Raw genomic sequence first — 20129 nt, 5'->3', positions numbered from 1 at the left:
CATCCGTCGGTAAAACGTTTGCCAGAGTATTTGGCAGTTCATTCTGCTGAATATTATTAATATATTTGCATATTGATAATGCAAACAATGATTTGTGTGCATGTCTGTGTGTGTGAGCCCTGACAAATATACCAGTACACAAGTACAGTAGCTAAACCAGTACACACTTACACACTGAAATATGAAAACAATCCATTACAGGACATTTCACTGATCTTCACTGATTAAAAATGCTTATATATTTTAAATCGTGTGTGTGTTTGTGTGTGTGCGTTTAAGTAAATATGGTGTATATTGACCATATAGGTATGCACACTAAGTTATATTACTATGCACAAGCCTATATATAAAGGGGATAAGCAGTATACAGTACATCTGGAAAGTATTCATAATGATTAACTTTTTCTACATTTTCTTATGTTACAGCCTTTATTCCAAAATAGATTAAATTCATTTATTTCCTCAACATTCTACACACAATCCCCCATAATGACAATGTGGGAAAAAAAAGAGTTTTTTTGAAATTGTTGCAAATTTATTACAAATAAAAATCCTTAAAAAAATCAGATGTACATCAGTATTCACAGTCTTTGCTCAATACTATGTTGATGCACCATTGGCAGCATTTACAGCCTCAAGTCTTTTTGAATATGATGCCAGAAGCTTGGCACAGCTGTCTTTGGGAATTTCTGCCCGTTCCTCTTTGCAGTACCTCTCAAGCTCTATCAGGTTGGATGGGAAGCAACGGTGTACTGCCATTTCCAGATCTCTCCAGAGATGTTCAATAGGATTTAGATCTGGGCTCTGGCTGGGCCACTCAGGGACATTCACCGAGTTGTTGTGGAGCCACTCTGTTGATATTTTGGCGGTGTGCTTTGAGTCATTGTCCTGCTGGAAGATGATTCGTCACTCCAGTCTGAGGTCAAGAGCACTCTGAAGAAGGTTTTCATTCAGGATGTCTCTGTACATTGCTGCATTCATCTTTCCCTCTATCCTGACTAGTGGTCCAGTTCCTGCTGCTGAAAAACATCCTCACAGCATGATGCTGCCACCACCATGCTTCACTGTAGGGATGTATTAGCCTGGTGATGAGCGGTGCCTGGTTTTCTCTAAATGTAACGCCTGGCATTCAAGAGTTGAATTTCAGTCTCATCAGACCAGAGAATTTAGTTTCTTATGGTCTAAGAGTCCTTCAGATGCCTTTTGGCAAATTCCAGGTGGGTAGTGTCTTCCGTCTGGCCACTCTACCATACAGATTGGTGGATTGCTGCACAGATGGTTTTCCATCTGTAAGGTTCTCCTCTCTCCACAGAAGAACGTTGGAGCTCAGACAGAGTGACCATCGGGTTATTGATCACCGCCCTGACTAAGGCCCTTCTTCACCGATCACTCAGCTTAGATGGCCGGCCAGCTCTAGGAAGAGTCCTGGTGCTTCCAAACACCTTCCACTTACGAATAATGGAGGCCGCTGTGCTCATTGGAACTTTCAGAGCAGCAGAAATGCTTCTGTAACCTTCCTCAGCCTTGTGCCCTTGGGCCCTTATATAGACAGGCTATGCCTTTTCAAATCATCTCCAATCAGCTGAATTTACCGCAAGTGACTCCTATTACTCTGCTGAAACATCTCAAGAATGATCAGTGGAAACAGAATGTACCTGAGCTCAATTTAGAGCTTCACGGCAAAGGCTGTGAATACTGATGTACATCTGATTTTTCAGCTTTTTTATTTTTAATAAATTTGCAACAACTTCAAATACTTTTTTTTTCACATTGTCATTATGGGGGATTGATGTAAATACTTATATATTGTTCAAAATATTTTAGTTTAATATACTTAATTTAATCAATATTATTAACGACAGGCATGTTTTATGCAGTGCTTGTCCTTTCATTGAACAATAAAAAGTCTTGAAGTCTCTCCAAACAGACTTCAGTTCCAGAGCAAACCTGTGACAACTTAAAATGCTAACTACAAAGCTAAGTTTTCATAAACTGAATTTTAAAATATTATTTATTTAAAACTTTTTTTGTAACTGTAATTGTATATCCTTTCTCTAGGCAATCATTAGGTCAGCGGGTTCACCGTTTGTGACTGATTTATTAGACTCATTTGCTTCTGACTGAGTTTGGCTCTACTTCAGTTTCAGTATGCGTCCAGTGCAGTATTAGTGTTGTCTACCGAGGGTCATCAGGGGTCGTAGTGAACGTCTCTGGTGTGTACGTGCGAGAGCATTAATGAGTGTGCAGGCTTAAGTCCTGTAGGGTGTAGGGGGAGACTTTTTGCCCTAGTTTCACCCAGTTGGATGATGATGTGATGCTAAGAATAACCTGAGAGCGAGGGCAGACGGTGGCTATTTTAGCTTTATAGCATGACCGGGCATGAGCACTATGGCATATTCATAGAGAGAAAGACCATACTGTAAGCACAACATCATGACTGTGTAGGTGCACTGATGCATTGAACATGAGTGTGTATTAGGAACGTTTTGATCAATTTAAAATCACTGAAACGTCGGCTACAGCAAGATAAAGTCTGGTATAATGTCATATAGAGTCCCTATGACTAAAATAAGAGTTTATTAATTAACCGTGTGAAGGCAGTTTTCTAATGTTTATTGCATAAATCTGTAATTTTTCTCTAGGTGAAATAATTCAAAAATTGGCAAAAGGAAATGAAACCTGTACAAAATATTGTTTGTACAATAATAGTAATAGATTAATGATAATATCTGACTGTTGGTAAATGGGTTGAGTTCATGTTCAGTGAAAAAAAAAGCTAGAAATATTTATATATTTATATTATTTTATTCATATTATTAATATTCATATATTTATATATATGAACGGTGATCAGTTTTATGATGAAAGTTTAAATAAGCAAGCAAGCAGGACAAATATTGGTATTTGAAAAAATAAATTAATATATTGCCGCATTGTTTTTAACCAACCAAGATAATAGCAACTCATTACTGTAGATTAATTAAAGACTATATACATTTTTTAAGGCACTTCATACATTATTTTCACACACACAAAAAAATACCTCGATTAGTGATTTAGCGTTCATTCATTCATTACCTTCGGCTTAGTCCCTTCATTCATTAGGGGTCACCACAGCGGAATGAACCGCCATAATAACCAGCATATGTTTTACACAGCGGATGCCCTTTCAGCCGTAACCCAGTATTATCCACACTGCAGCCAATTTAGTTCATTCAATTCACATGTAGCGCATGTGTTTGGACTGTGAAACCCACACTGCAAAAAAAATGCTTTTCTTACTTAGATTTTTTGTCTTGTTTCTAGTCCAAATATCTAAAAATTCCTAAATCAAGAAGAGTTTTCTAGACAAGCAAAACATACTGTCTTGTTTTAAGATATAATATGCCAATATTAAGTGAGTTTTTCCTTAAAACAAGCAAAATAATCTGCCAATGGGGTAAGCTAAATAATCTTATGTCAAAAGAAGAAACAAGATTAATTTGCTTACCCCATTGGCAGATTATTTTGCTTGTTTTAAGGAAAAACTCACTTAATATTGGCATATTATTTCTCAAAACAAGGCAATATGTTTTGCTTTTCTAAAAAATGCTTCTTGATATAAGAAATTTTAGATATTTAGACTAGAAACAAGACAAAAAATCTAAGCAAGAAAAGCATTTTTTGCAGTGCATGCCAACACAGGGAGAAAATGCAAATGTTGAAATAATATAATTATAGAATTTTTGGTAAGTCTTAAAAATGTAAAAGCCTCCTTACAACCTCCAGGATTTTTCCAATGAGTATTTCAATGAGTTCTATAAAGGGTCTCGCAAAAATCCTAGTACTCTGTTTTTGTAAACGTAAGAAAGAGAAAATGAAAAAAAAATCACCTTAAAATGAAAATTTCCTGTTAATTTACCACAGCTCACCCAAGATGTAGGTGACTTTTCTTCTTCAGTAGATAATTAAGCATGCTTTTGAGCTGAATCTGTGGTTTTTAGTGATTTACGTTAAAAATAAACAGGTCCAAATCAATAGCCATGGCTCCTGATGACACACTGAGGTCTTGTAAAATGAAAGGAATGGTCTGAGTTGGAAAATGTAACATTATTTACAATATTATTTAATAATACTGCTCAATTTGTCATTGTTTCACTTTACAAGACCTCAGTGTGACGTCAGGAGTCACGGCTAGTGATTTGGACTCGTTTGTATGTGTTCATTTTTCATCTCAAGAGACTGTCTCCATTGACTGCCATTATAAGGACCACGGAATCAGCTCAAAATCTATTACAGGGTATATGCAGGAAACCTAAAGATAATTTCAATACGTTTCTTTCACGGACAGTCATCAGATTACAGCACTTTTCTGACATCTGACAACCTGATAAGCGCTGATTCAGCACATTCAGTCAGAAACAACAAACTCCAACAGACGCCAACAGGAGTCACACACTAACCCGACACAGCCTGAACAAGTCTCCACTGTCATCTGTCAGGGTAGTGTGATCTGTCATTTAGAAATATATATGTGTGTGTGTTTTTTATATCTATATTAACTATATTATATTAGAAGTGAACTGAGCAGCCTGACACCGTCTGATGTTTTACTGAAGCTCAAAGGTCTGAGTGTGTGATATCAATACGTCACCGATTACTAAACTCTCTTCGTGACACTGTTAGTTTAAAAATGGACGTCTGAACAGAGCGTTAGTGGCTGGAGTGCAGTCCTGTGTGTGTGTTTGTGTGTGTGTGAATGAGAGCTGTGCTGTGGTTCATGTGGTGTCTGTGTGAATGGAGTTTCAGTGTGTGTGTGCTGTTAGAGACGCGGTGCTGTGATTGTCAACATGCTTAATTTAAGTGAAGAGCTGCTCACTTTCCATCTCCCCGCAGGTAAGGGTTACGGTTACTGGTGTGCCTGGGAGAGCTGGGAAATTAAAACACATCATGAATCAATGATTAAACATGTGGAAGTGGTGAATGCATGGAAATTTGGGAATCATGCAGTGCTGTTCAAAAGTTTGAGGGATCAGTAATATTTATTTTTGAAAGAATTAATAGTTTCATTTAGCATGGATGCAATAAATTGATTGATAAAATTGATAGAAGTGATTTTATCTGTTTTTATGTTTTTTTTTTAAATAATTTTTATTATTTGTTTTTCTTATACTTCTTTTATTCCTGTTTATGTAAAGAAAATTGCAAGAAAATGCAAACACTGCAAAATATTTAGCTATAAACTCTACTGACTGGCCTCTTCCCTGTACAATTTAACATGAGAATCAAACTCCTTTCCACACATTGAACTTTTTTTTTTAATGTATGTAATCATGTCATTTTGGGTTTTTAATTTCTCAGTAGTTTCACTTTTATTCAGCAACAGCTTTTGTTTTTTTCTGGACAGCATAGATGTGTGTTAATGTATATATGTGTCTCCAGGAGTTCACTATGTGTGTGTGTGTGTGCGTGCACTCGAAGGAGATGTGTGTCTGTGGTACTTTGCTGACTCGATGGGTGCAGTGAAGTGTCAAACAGCTGAGTGTGTATGGCTTATCTTGTCGCAAAATGCAGCTAAAGGTCCTACACAATGGTAATAGAAAACAGAAAATAGTAATGTAAAAGAAAATATATCGTGTTCAATGGGGGAAAAAGCTGTTGTTTTTTACCCAGACATATAAAAGGAACTTATTTTGAAGCAGTAATCAAAATACTGTGACTAGGGTTGTAACGGTATGAATTTTTTACGGTATGATAATCGTCTAAAACAATACCATGGTTTGACGGTTTCGCGGTATACGGTATGTTACAAATGTTACAAAATAATAGAACAGTGAAGCAAATTTGACTTTTTCCAAATAATATATTTTCAGTTACTATAAACAACACCACTTACAATGAACAAATAAAAAAATAAGAAAATAATAAATAATGTGTCAAAGTCCAAATAAAGTCCAAATAAACATGGTGCAAATCCTCAGTAAAAAAAATAGATATAAATATTTACTATACTATAAATATTTACATAACGAAACTAGATTCAATATGGAACATCCTTAGGTTTTATGTGCCAGCATGGATATGGTTGTCTGTGGATATGGATTTGGATGTGGTTGTCTGCAATGCAGACAAACAGCTGCACCTTCATTTGCGTCTTTTGAAAACAGCAAGAGCAGCAGTTCGTCTTTGCTGTGTCACTGTTTTGTCATGTTTCTGTGCTGCTGTGCATGCAAAAGTACTTAGTATGAGAATTATTTCATGCAAAACTTTTTTCTTTGCGTTTTATTTAGCCGTGCATAAATGTATGCCTATCTCTCATTCCGTGTTGTTCAAAAAGCTCGTTGTTGGTCCACAAACAAAAGCGAAACCTATGCTTATTGGTTTGAACCAATCTGGGCATGGAGGAGGGACAATGCATGAATGTATCATGTCTGGTTTGTCCGGAGACACAGTGACGAGCGTTTCTTTGTCAAATCAGCATTGTCAAATTTTGATCATGTAACCGCACTGATTCCGGAGCTGATTCCGCGAATGTTATGTGATACAGCACTGGACAGCTGAGATTCTCTTCTTTATGCCAATCTTTGAATTGTATGAATCGGATCAGCGGATCAAAAGTTATTAAACATTTAAGAGCAATACTTATTTTTAGCCGCGGGCGGCTGTCTCGGTCTTTAAGGGTTAAAACCGTTGATATGCAATTGTTCATGGTATGATAATCGTGCACGTTCAAATCATGGTAGACCTTCATACCGGTATATTGTTACAACCCTAACTGTGACACCATGATATTTTTATCCAAGGTTATCATACTGTCAGAATCTTATACCAGCCCATGCCTAATGTGCAAATTAGTTTTTGTTTTTTAAATTGGTAATTATTTGATCAGTTTATATTGTTTTATTTATTTCTGTCATTTTTGCCTTTTCTTGTAAAATTATTGGAGTGGTATTATTTGAGAAATTGTACATAGTCATAAAGTATCTTTATTTTTGTATATTTCTCTCTTTATATCTACAGTATATCTCTGTTTTTGTATGTAGTTCTCTCGCTCTCATTATAACTATATCTCCTATGTCTTTCTCTCTCTATCTCTGTGCTGGTGATGGTTTCTCGTTTTCTCCCTCAGTGGATGTTTACCATAATTCCTCCATCTAATATTTCCCTCTTCTCTTCTGTCCTGTTCTCTTTCCCTCGTTCCTCCTGCAGCATTTCTAGCTGTCGGTTCCTCTTTTCCCCAAAATGGCTCTAACAGCCTCTCTAAAGGTAACAGTCGGTCTGTCTGGCGCTTTATCGCTCTCTGTTTTACAGTATGCATGTCCTTCCTGCTTTCTGCTTCTATTTTTGAGCTGGTATTTGACCTAGTTGACCTGAGTTGTAAGAGCAACAAATAATAACTTGACTTCTTGTTGATCATTTAGAAAGTAGCAGAAGGTTGATTTTTCTGATGAATCATCTGTTGAACTGCATCCTAATCATCACAAATACTGCAGAACAAACCACAGGAGAGGGTTAATTCTCCAACAGGATAGCGCTCCTTCTCATACTTCAGCCTCCACATCAAAGTTCCTGAAAGCAAAGAAGGTGCTCCAGTCACCAGAAATGAACATTATTGAGCATGTCTGGGGGAAGATGAAGGAGGAGGTGTTGAAGATGAATCCAAAGAATCTTGATGAACTCTGGGAGTCCTGAACGCTTCCTTTGCCATTCCAGATGACTTTATTAATCAGTGATTTGAGTCAGAGATGTATGGATGCAGTCCTCCAAGCTCATGATGGAGTCAGACACAATATTCATTCTGTTTCCACTGCAGCATGACTTTATATTCTATACTGGACATTATTTCTGTTCAGTGACAAGACTTTTGTCTAAGCAAAGTCAGACCTTACAGTCCTGATAAAAAAATTAAAAATCAAGACATGATCATATTTTATTTGGGTCAAATAAGTGTAATCTAGAGGCCTTTGCCTTTCATATAAGCCACTTCTGATACCAAATCAACTAGAAGTCAAGTTATTATTTCTTGTTCCTAAAACTTGGATAGGTGACAAAACTTTTGTCAGGCAGTGTAGTTATGATAAAGCTGAAGATTAAGGTACAGAAACTATGAGGTCTATAAACTGCTTATTACATCTTTTTGGGCGACCAGGATTTGCAAAAATAGAGAAAAAAAAAACTATTGTTGTGCAATTTTTAATGTGTCCTTTGGTGCATCCTTGATTATAATTTACTATATTAGTTGGCCTTTAGAAAAAACATTAAAGTATATAAATGCAGCAGAGAGATATGAGTGTAAGTTAAACCAAATGAAGAGATCCATTAGATCCATGTTCAGATTTTTTATTTTGAGTTTTATCTATTATATTATATTATATTATATTATATTATATTATATTATATTATATTATATTATAGTTTTTTTCTGCTTGCCTAGGTTGAGTTTATTTGATCACAAATAAAGAAAAAGATGGAGTTTTGATCAATATTATTGCAATTTAAAACAGCAATTTTCTATTTGAATGCATTGTATTATAATATTTATTCAAATAATCTTAAAGCTTTTTCCGTGTCACATAATCCTTCAGAAGTCTTTGTTATTTGCTGATTTGCTTAACAATATAAATTGATATAGTTTTCGTGTCATTGTAACATTTTGGTGAATCTAATCTTCTCTGAAAAAAGTATAAAAAATTTTATATCCCAGAATTTTTACTAGTAGAGTATGTAGTGCATGAAGTTAATAGATGATGATGTTTGTTTTGTTATTGTTTTGGGTTTGTGCATGATGTTTTTGTAATGGTGTGTGGTGCATGTGCATAGCTTGCCATATGGCACATGTTTACACCCTACTGTTTTGGTCTCAATAGAACTGAATAAAAGAAGAGTTATATCAAAGCTAGCATAGTGTTTGTTTTAATGCACTCTCTCATTTTGTTTGCCCATCTCTGTTTTCCCTCCATAGTCCTCAGCGCTGACCGGGTGGAGCAGATGACCAAGACCTACAATGACATTGACGTGGTCACACACCTCCTGTCTGAAGTGAGTGATGCTGATTGGTCAGCAGTCTTTTGATTATGCACTTTGTCTAGTTTGGTTTTGATCGTAACGACTCCTGATCGTCTGTCTGTTTGCATTATGGTGTGGTCCCGCAGAGGGATCGCGACCTGGAATTGGCTGCACGGATTGGTCAGTCTCTCCTGCAGAGAAACCATGTGCTGCAGGAGCGAAACGAGTCTCTGGAGGAGCAGCTGGCACAGGCTCTAGATCAGGTAAATATATACAGCTAAACCTGGATAATCAGGGCACAATGCAGTCAAAAAAGCTGAATTTGTGGCATAAAAATGGAATTTACGGTTAAACATTGAATGTTATTAGCAAAATTTGGATTAATAAATCAAAGATATACTAAACTTGCATTACAGACTATAGTGTTATTGAATATTAGACTGTAAAATACAGCCAAAATAATATTTAATAAACATTTTCACAGAATTTTATTGTAAAGTAGACTTAACTAAGTAATTATTACAATAATAAAATGATTTGAACTTTAAAGATTTTCTTCCTTGCTTTAATTTGAACTGTAGGCCTATTTTAAAGTACTTTGCTTGACAAAATATAATACGTTTTTAGTCAAATTACTAATGGCTTGTTCGTTTTTTATGGTTTTATTTAATTACCTCTGTTTTTATGATAATAAACTGATAATAAAAGTGAAATTGTGATTTGATAGGGCCCTTTAAAAACTACAGCATTTAAAAGACACATGCTCTCCATCTCAGGTTCATCAGCTTCAGCACGAGTTGGCGAAGAAGGATGAGCTCCTGCGAATGGTTGCGAGTGCCAGCGAGGAGAGCGAGACAGACTCCAGCTGCTCCACACCGCTGCGACACCCGGTGCCTGCAGGGGCCGCTCTCGCTCTCAGCCAGCTGGAGGCCCTTCAGTCCAAACTGCAGGATCTGGAGGAGGAGAACCTCACCCTCAGATCAGAGGTGCGCCACCGACTCCTCAGCGAGTATATGTCAGGGATAAAGTACATCCAGGTGGTTGTTACTGAAGTATAAAGCCTGACAGGTTTATCGGCAGCCTGATCTGAAGCGGAGCACTGTTGTGTAAGACTAAAGGGCTTATTCTGCGAAAACAACCATTCTGGATGTACTTTATCCCGCTTATTACAAGGCTACTTGCCACAGAACATAAAAACTTAGCACAAAACATTGTTCTGAGCCATAATAGATTATTAATTCTTCAATTAAACGCAATGCTGACTTAAACGAAAGCAGCTGATGGTGTATACACAAACCTGTGCATTATTCAGACACAAGATGGCGCTAAACAAATGCAAAACTAACATTACCTGCCACAAAACATACAAATTTGACAGAAAGCATTGTTCTGAACTATAATAGATTAATTCTTTAATCAACCGTAAAGCTGACTTAAACAAAAGCAGCTGATGGAGTATACACTAACATGTGCATTATTCAGACACAAGATGGCACTAAACAAACGCAAAACTAACGTTACCTGCCACAAAACATACAAATTTGACAGAAAGCATTATTCTGAACTATAATAGATTAATTCTTTAATCAACCGTAAAGCTGACTTAAATAAAAGCAGCTGATGGAGTATACACTAACATGTGCATTATTCAGTCACAAGATGGCACTAAACAAATGCAAGATTAACGTTACTTGCCACAAAACATACAAATTTGACAGAAAGCATTGTTTTGAACCATAATAGTTTATTAATTCTTTAATTAAATGCAATGCTGCAGAAATGAAAGCAGCTGATGGAATATACACTAACCTGCACAATATTCAGACACTAGATGGCGCCATCAGTCAAAAACACAAAGCTGACAGAAACGAAAGCAGCTGATGGAGTATACACTAACCTGCGCATTATTCAGACACAAGATGGTGTCAAACAAATGCAAAACTAGCGTTACTTGCCACAAAACATACAAATTTGACCCAAAACATTGTTCTGAACCATAATAGATTAATTCTTTAATCAAACATAGAGCTGACTTGAACGAAAGCAGCTGATGGAGTATACACTAACCGTTGCATTATTCAGTCACAAGATGGCACTAAACAAACGCAAGATTAACGTTACTTGCCACAAAACATACAAATTTGACACAAAACATCTGAGCCATAATAAGCTGCGTCCCAAATCGCATACTTATGCACTATTCTACGCCATTTTGTAGTATAAATAGTGTAAGTAGTGTGTTCACACTGAAAACTCTAAAAATAATAAGTGCACTTTAATTACCCGAATGATGCACTCATTCAGCCGCTAAAATGAAGTGTGTAATGATGGACACTTCACGCACTCAACGACCGCAGGTTTGCTCCCGTAGCGGAAGGGGCGGAGCTATCGGACGCACATGTTGAATAACTTTATTTATTTTAGATGGTGAAAGCAAAATTCTTCTACGATAGTGATTATAGCGCCTCCTGATGGTGAATGCGGCAATACTCACAGCAGGTATTATTTGATAACTCGGTTGTTTATTTCACTTATCTGGCAACCGTCAAACGTCATCAGGGAAACGGTTTGAATTTCCGCTTAGTAAAAAAACATTAGTGTGCCATTTGGGACGACACTACATACAGATACTATCCTGTTGAGTGTGTAAGTGCATAAGTACATAGTGCATGAGTGCATAGTGTATAGACTGCCATTTGGGATGCAGCTATAGTTTATTAATTCTATAATTAACGCAAAGCTAACAGAAATGAAAGCAGCTGATGGAGTATACACTAACCTGCGCATTTTTTTCGTCACAGCATGGCGCCAATCAAACGCAAAACTAAAGTTACTTACCACAAAACATACACATTTGACACAAAACAGTGTTTTGAGCCATAATAGTTTATTAATTCTATAATTAAACGCAAAGCTGACTTAAACGAAAATAGCTGATAAATATACATTAACATATCCATTATTCAGCCAAACACATAAAAATGCAAAGACAGAAACGAAACCGGCTGAATATAGCATATACTATATGTATTTACAAAATGGTGCCAAAAACTCAGGCAAAAACCATGGTGTGACAGACAAAGAGATACCTGCAATATGAATGTGGAAGTAAGTATATGGATGTGAATGTTCTATCGATAATCAAGGTAATTTGAAGTGATGAGCCTGTGTTATTTACTGGTTGTTAATATAAAATAACATGCACTGAAATGTCGAGACCGACCAATCTGAATCTAATATTCCAGACAGCCTTGTAATAAGTGTGTGAGTTTGTGAAAGCCTGACACCCTGTGATGTTCTGCAGGCCTGTCACCTGAAGAAAGAGACCATCACGTATGAGGAAAAAGAACAGCAGCTGGTGAACGACTGCGTTAAAGAGCTGCGTGAGTATCTGTGTCCGCTTCCAAACACCAAATCAACTTAAACTGAGTCTGTAAACTGTCTGCATGGACATCTGCCTACTAAAGCACCATTATAAACCTTATTATACTTCATTAGCGTTGCCATTTAGAAATAAACTCTGATATCTGCCTTAACCTTGGCTTGTGGATGCATTAACACTTTAATCTGGGATTAGAATGGGTGTAGATTTGAAAGAATTCAATCGGTATGACAACAATTATAAGTTAATGTGATATAAATAAAGATGTTAATACAAGAGATTTAGATACAAAAATGTTTAAATACACTCACCGGCCACTTTATTAGGTACACCTGTCCAACTGCTCCTTAATGCAAATTTCTAACTAGCCAATCACATGGCAGCAACTCAAAGCATTTAAGGCATGGTTAAGACGATCTGCTGCAGTTCTAACCGAGCATCAGAACGGGGAAGAAAGTGGATTTCAGTGGCTTTGAACGTGGCATGGTTGTTGGTGCTAGACAGGCTGGTCTGAGTATTTTAAAAACTGTTGATCTACTGGGATTTTCATGCACAACCATCTCTAGGGTTTACAGAGAATGGTCCGAAAAAGAGAAAATATCCAGTGAGCGGCAGTTCTCAGGGTGCAAATGCCTTATTGATGCCAAGGGTAAGAGGAGAATGGCCAGATTTAGGCAGTTCTGAAGGCAAAAGGGGTCCAATCCGGTACTAGTAAGGTGTACCTAATAAAGTGGCCGGCCAGTGTATGTGACGCATACTTTACAGATTTACATCTTGCATTTTACAAACTGGTGACTAATAAAAGGACTCCTGCTTTGTCCTTTTGGATGAAATTGTTTGCAGTCTTTTATGGGATTTCACACAAGAACTAAACGTGACTGCTGTTGATTTTAGCCAATGTGCAGTTTGGGAACAGACTTTGCTCTCAAACAATGGTTGTAATGCCAAAATGGGTTGTTTCGCTGGTCGCCTCTTTGGGGTTTCATTAAATAAATATTACCTATGTTTACATGCATGACCTAGTGGCTCACTCAGATTGAATATAATAGAAAAATATTCCAAAAAAATCTGAAAATTGCAACCAGGGTTTTGAAAATGATGTGAATCAAACTGCAGCAGTTCAGTTAAACAACAGTCCGAATCAGAAACCGGATGCGTTTAGATTGATTGAAATGAATGTAAATGAACATGCCTGTTAATTGTGGTGTAAATAATTAAGTGTGTTTGTTTTACAGGCGAGTCCAACAGTCAAATGGTGTCTCTGACAGATGAGCTCTCCCAGAAGAATGAGGATTTAATGAGACATCAGGAGGAGATCGCACAACTCCTGTCACAGATTGTAGAGCTCCAGCACAGAGTCAAAGAGGTCAGCGCACTCGCAACATATCTGCCTATCAACATGTGACATTTTTATTTAAAGGTCTCATGAAATTAAAGTGATTTTTTTAGAATTTTTAGGATATATATAAGCTAGTGCGCACCAAAACCATGCCAAAATTTCTGTTTATGATATATATAAAAATTATATAAACATGTAAAGCTTGCAGTTTGCCACTTCCACCTAAATGGATCAATGGTTCTATTCAGGCCACCTCATATTTCAGTTTCTCATCAAATCTCCTGACCAATCAAATGCTCTCTAGTGTCTGACATGCCCCGCCCCCTTCAAGACGCTTTACATTTTTGATGTGCTTGAGCTCAACCGCTCTCACTGGCAGAGATGTGATAAAAACAAAATGCTATTGGCTGTTTTTTTAAAAGGGAGGAGCTACACTATGTCCCGCTCTCTCTTCATGTTTCGGTTGAGATTACGTCAAACATCAAATAGAAATGCACATTTCAAAGCACTTCACAGGATCTTTTGGTACAATGAACTTAATAATATATGTACATGTTTTTACATTGTAATATACCCTATACTATATATTAAACATTATCTGCATGTGATTTAACTAATTGATTTAACTAACTGCATGTGATTTAATTAACTATAACTAATTTCTGTAATTACGTTTATAAAGTGTTGACCCATGTCTTACACCTTAAACCCACCCATACTACCAAACCTGTCGTTATCTTTACCTATATCCTAACTCAATAGCACCAGAAGTGTTGTGCAATACAATGCAAACACAATTAGCTCACTGTACTTGATTAAGCTACTTAATATAAAGTGGAACCAAAATGACTTTACATGTGACATATAATCAAGTGAAAGCGCTTTTTAAACTGCAAATGTAGAGCAGGGTTTAATTTTGTCAAGGGAAATTGTTTGGCTGGTTGTGGTTTGCTGTTGGTGGATCTCATGTGAGTGACATGTTGATCCCTCCTCTGGGCCACTAAACACTAATCAGAGACAAGATATTTTAGTCAAAGTCTACAAAGGCATATTATTTAAAATGTCTAAATCATTTATTAGAGAAAAACACTGTAATATTCCATTATATTATTTCACACCTACTATAAAAATTGTTTAAGATTAAAATCATTTAGGGCAGTAGTTCTCAAACTTTTTTAAATCAAGTACCACCTAAGACAAGAATTGTCTTTTCAAGTACCACAATAATGAGCAGTATTGAAATACAGTAGCGTAGTAGGCCCAGTAAAGCAGCTACAGCACTGCACAGCTCAAAAATGAGGCAGATTAACAATTATAAAAAATATTTATTATTGTCAACCATTTTAAACATTATAAATAGTTAGAACATTAACACTGCACTGTTTTTATGTAAAAAAAAAGCAAATAAAAATAAACCATTTAAATAAAAATATTCTTTTAAAAGTTTAAAATGAAAGGTTACTGTTCTTAAAAAGAAAAAAAAAAAACTTCTGTACTTAAATGTAAAGTATTAATGGTGCCTGGACCTAAGAAATATAGGCCATATGTCATCATATTCATATATAAATCATTTTTGATAAATTTTGAAATATATGTAGCATGTACATATCACATATTTGATTCCTCCTCGTACCACTAGAAGGAAGCCTGCGTACCACTAGTGGTACACTTACCACTGTTTGAGAACAACTGATTTAAGGTGTATTTTCAATTATATTAGAATGTTAGACGATTATGCTTTCCATCATATTAGAATGATTTCTGAAGGATCGTGTGACACTTAAGACTTTCAGTAATGCTGAAAATTCAGAATTGCATCATAGGAATAAATTGCATAAATATATTTAGGCCATAAAAACCAGATCAATTGGTATTGGGCCGCACAAAATTATTTATTTATTCCATTTTATTTATTATCTGAGTCTGAAAGATCTTTTATTTGAAAAAATCTTTTATTTTTATATTCTCTGGCTTACATCTTGGTCACTTGAGCACCTAAATTTAACCCACAAGTAGCAAAATGAGTAAGAAACAGACATCTTTGGAAAGTTTCTTTGCAAAGGGGAAAAAGCCTAGTGAAGGACCCGAAAACTGCCAAGGAATGAATCTGCAAGCTGTTTGTCAACAAATCAGGTGAACACATCATGTCTGTGCATGAAGATCAACTGCTAGAGACTGCAAATGATGGTGTCCTTTTAGGGGTTGTTCGCATATCGCATCTTTTCTAGAGCTCGCACAAGTTCGTTATGTCCAATGGAGGTGTGCGGCTTGTGCGTGCAAGCAGTGTGAAGCGTTCGCGCCTTCCAGACCCACCCAGGTAAACGAATGCCGCAAGTGTACCTGAAGTCACGTGACAAGAACTGAGCGATCAGCTTCAGCTTGTAAGGAATATACACATTTCTGTAGACTAATCATCTCAGACAAACACAGAACACCAAAACACTGCAGTGCTTTGTAATGTTTTCCATAAATAAAACTTGTATCAGAGTGACAGCAGTGTTTTGTCATCCACTGAGAAAGTGGTTGATGGTCGCCTAGCAATCTACGAATGAACGCCACAACCACCCCCACACCATCCATGATAAAACTGTCAAGCATTGACCTGTCGTCGGTGATAAAGAGGATGGAGGCCACTGATCTAGAGCATGAGAGACGACTTATAAAAACATGAAAAGATCTCACAGCCCCATAAACATTTAGACATAGAGTGTTTGTGGATGTATAACTGTAGATGTGTTGTGCTTTCTCAGTTGGCGCTGGAGAAAGAAGAGCTGCGAATTCACCTTCAGGCCTCAAAGGAAGCACAACGTCAGCTCACCAATGAGGTAAAACTACACACACACATACTGTACAAACAGCTTTACAACCTCAAATCTGGATTAAATCTGATTTATAAAGCCTGTTTGTTTCTTTAATGGGAGGTTAAGGGCCTCTCGTGTGGATTAAAGCATTTAAAACATGATTTAAAGGTTGTGTAAAAAGCAGCTTAGTCACTGTGACTTAGAAAGTGTAGCAATATTCAATCTTATGATGTGTCTCTTATCATTGCACCATTGAACCATAAAGGGCAGGAGTGCTATAATGCGTCACAGGACAGTGTGTACATTTCACTGGAAGATTTACAATAGTAAAGCAATTAATCTTTTTGCACATCAGCATATTGGACTGTCTGCTGTAGACCTACATATGGGAATATTTTGGGGTAACCCTTTAGTTTATGTACCAACCAATGGGTTCAACAGTGAAACGCAGAAAACGCCTGGTTTTAAACCACAATAACATCAATTAATCTTGCAAATGAGTGCCTCCATGTGATGCTGGAGGAGGAGATGTTCTCCAAAACATCCCAAAGTGGCTTGATAATATTTAGATCTGGTGACTGTGCAGGCCGTGGGAGATGTTTAACTTCACTGTCATGCTCATCTCACCACTCTGTCACCAGTCTTGCTGTGTGTATTGGTGCATTATCATCCTGGTACACGGCTCTGCCTTCAGGATACAGTGTTTGGTGTTGTGGATACACCTCCAGAGTGATTCGGTAGTCCTTGGCAGTGACGCACCCATCTTGCACGAGTATTGGGCTTATAGGGAATGCCATGATATTGCAGCAACAATCATTACTGATTCACCCCCATGCTTCAGTCTGACCATGCATCAGTCTGGGTGGTACGTTTCTTTGGGGCTTCTCCACATTGTAGCTCTCCCAGTGAAGGTTGGCTCATCAGAGAACAATACATGTTTGAGATTGTTCACAGCCCAAGATTTTCACTGCTGGCACGATTGAACCGAATTTGGCATACCGTTTTGTCCAATGACTGTAAAAAATATGGACGACGCGACAGCCCTTTTTCCCATTGAACGCCTTGAGGGCAAAACGCCTGCTTGACGGGCACAAACTGTCGCAAAAGACTGCTGAAATAGGAGCCTTGACATGCGCAGAAGGACTGTCTGATGGAGCCAGAGGAGGAGCCGCGATAATGAGCGGAGTCGAGCGTCCAACCAAACGCTTTATGTAAAATCAACCACGCCCCCCCGAACTTCTCAGCATGCGTTTGCTGTCATATCAACACAAATGGATGTAATAACGTTAACAAATATGAGGGTTTTATATATTCAATCGCGCCAGCTCCGGACCGCAGCGCATAACCTACTCGCGGCGTCGCGGGCTGATTCCGGCTCGCATGCGGCAGCGCCGGCTCGCTCAGCCGCCGCATCTGGCTCGATTGACTCGGGCTGGAATCGGGTAGTGACTCCAGGCATCCGGAGTAGGTCCAGCAGAGGTAACATTAGTCAGTCTGAGCTCTAAGGGGTAAGTCTCCGGCAGGCGAGAATCAAGCCGGAACTGTGTTTTGCTATCTGGGTGGCTAGGCGTGTATCAGCAAACTAATAAAGCCCGAAAAAAGCCCTGAACTTAGCGAATAAACAGTGTTCCACCAGGATCATGTATGTCAGAAACCATAGTTTACTGCTGAACTCATTTTGTCATGGTAAAATAACACAGAAATCGAATAATAACACTTCAGTCTCCTGCCGAAGCTCAGACGCGCTGCTTTGAGAAACTGTCAATCACAACTGTCAATCACGATGACACGCCCAGCATTAAATTACTGCTAAAAACAAACTGTTTACAAAAATGAAGATCTGCACCTATTTCAGCACAATAACCCCAGGGGGCGATCTAACGGCCGAGACCTTCACTCAAACGCAGGCTTGCGGCACACTTGGTTTTGTCATACATTATTGTGGTCCATGAAATTATAGTGGTCATGCTTGTGTTTTGTACAAGTGAATAAAACGAATAAAGTAAATATTGTGATGGGCGAAGCAGTGATGCAGTAGGTAGTGCTGTCGCCTCACAGCAAGAAGGTCTCTGGTTCGAGCCTCGCCTCAGTTGGCGCTTCTGTGTGGAGTTTGCATGTTCACTCTCCGTGTGCGCCAGTTTCCCTCACAGCCCAAAGACATGCGGTACAGGTGAATTGGGTAGGCTAAATTGTCCGTAGTAAATGAGTGTGTTTGCGTGTGTGGATGTTTCCTAGAGATGGGTTGCGGCTCTAAGGGCATCCGCTGCGTAAAAACTTGCTGGATGAGTTGGCGGTTCATTCCGCTGTGGCGACCCTGGATTAATAAAGGGACTAAGCTCACAAGAAAATGAATGAATGAATTATTGTGATTCTGCTGTGTTATGACAGATGCTGGCTGTGATCTGTAGAATATAAAGATTTTATGCAGCGTTTGGGCGCATGTATGGTTTGAAAGAAAAAAAAATCTGATTGTTTTAATGAATTTTCTCTCTGGTACTGCAACTCAGGAAGAGCAGAAAAAACGTATTGTTAGGGTAAGGGGCAATAAGAAGTATACCTATTTGTTTGAGGCTTGAGAGTAGAATTTGCATACTACAAGCTGGCAAATTCATTACAAGTTTTGGTTTCAAAAGTTAAATGTATTTTAATGCTTATTAACTGTAAAAAAAGAAAGTTGAACTCTGTGTGTGTGTAGCTGAAGGAGCTGTCGGACAGGAATGCCGAGTGTGTAGGGATGTTACACGAGTCTCAGGAGGAGATTAAGGATCTGCGCAGTAAGAATACTCCATCTGCAGGCCTGCGCAGACACACGTCTTATGGACTCTATCCTATGGTGAGAAACACTTCTCCTACTCCACACCTAAAGCTCTCTTTCACACACTTCTTTTGCAAATATATCTGTTCTGAACTACCATTTTGGCATTCATAATGCTTTAATATGCATTGTAATCTGATCTGTTTTTTCAACATAATAGTGGTTACAGTAATAATTAATAGTAGTATTAGATGTATTATTTGTATTGATTTATATTGATTGATTCATTCATTCATTCATCATCCTCAATCAATCAATCATCATCAATAGTAGTATTAGATGTATTATTTGTATTGGTTTATTTTGAAATGATGTTTCTTGTTTTCTTTTTGTTTGTTCTACCTAGACACTTTTAAAACAAGAGATTACAAATCTTAAAAGGTTTATCTGGTCAAATACAAGTTTAAATTAAAAAAAAAAAACAAACACTATTATTAGTACAGGGTGACATGGTGGCACAGTGGGTAGCGATGTCGTCTCACAGCAAGAAAGTAGCTGGTTTGAGCCTTGGCTGGGTCTGTTGGCATTTCTGTGTGTTGCTGTGGGTTTCCTCCGGGTGCCCCGGTTTCCCCCACAGTCCAGTATTTTATGTATTTTGTTTTGTAGTTCAAACAAAACAATACATTTATTTTGGGAAAAATTTTCTTTCATTTAATTTAGCTTTTAATTAATTAGTTTAATTTTGCAAATTTTTTTTTTAATTCATTTTTTTTTTAAATATAGACTTTTTTATTTTCAGTATTTTCATTGCATTTTTTTCAGATAATATACAAATCATCATCGTGTTTTTAAAACCCTAGTTGCAAT

The 20129-nt window shown here is 37.5% G+C and overlaps 1 protein-coding gene and 1 long non-coding RNA gene across 6 annotated transcripts in view; one reads left to right on the top strand and one right to left on the bottom strand.

Annotated features, from left to right (window-relative positions):
* The window catches only part of trak2 (trafficking protein, kinesin binding 2), a 54773-nt gene that overhangs the window by 15958 nt on the left and 18686 nt on the right, over positions 1–20129 (top strand). For 2 of the 4 annotated variants that reach the window (XM_684210.11, XM_021476982.3), the window contains 8 exons: positions 7189–7245; positions 8942–9018; positions 9132–9248; positions 9762–9971; positions 12290–12368; positions 13603–13733; positions 16457–16531; positions 19203–19340. In XM_684210.11, the coding sequence (XP_689302.6) occupies positions 7189–7245; positions 8942–9018; positions 9132–9248; positions 9762–9971; positions 12290–12368; positions 13603–13733; positions 16457–16531; positions 19203–19340 (884 nt within the window). Of the gene's footprint in view, positions 1–4663; positions 4876–7188; positions 7246–8941; positions 9019–9131; positions 9249–9761; positions 9972–12289; positions 12369–13602; positions 13734–16456; positions 16532–19202; positions 19341–20129 lie in introns of those variants that run through there. The other 2 variants (XM_005172089.6, XM_005172086.6) reach the window with 2 other exon arrangements.
* The window catches only part of LOC141386161 (uncharacterized), a 32175-nt gene that overhangs the window by 10558 nt on the left and 1488 nt on the right, over positions 1–20129 (bottom strand). The window lies entirely within an intron of this gene.

This window comes from Danio rerio, chromosome 6 (genome assembly GCF_049306965.1).
Source record: "Danio rerio strain Tuebingen ecotype United States chromosome 6, GRCz12tu, whole genome shotgun sequence".
Lineage (NCBI taxonomy): Eukaryota > Metazoa > Chordata > Actinopteri > Cypriniformes > Danionidae > Danio > Danio rerio.
Note: the sequence above shows the minus strand (reverse complement) of the source record. Positions and strands in the feature narration are given on the sequence as shown.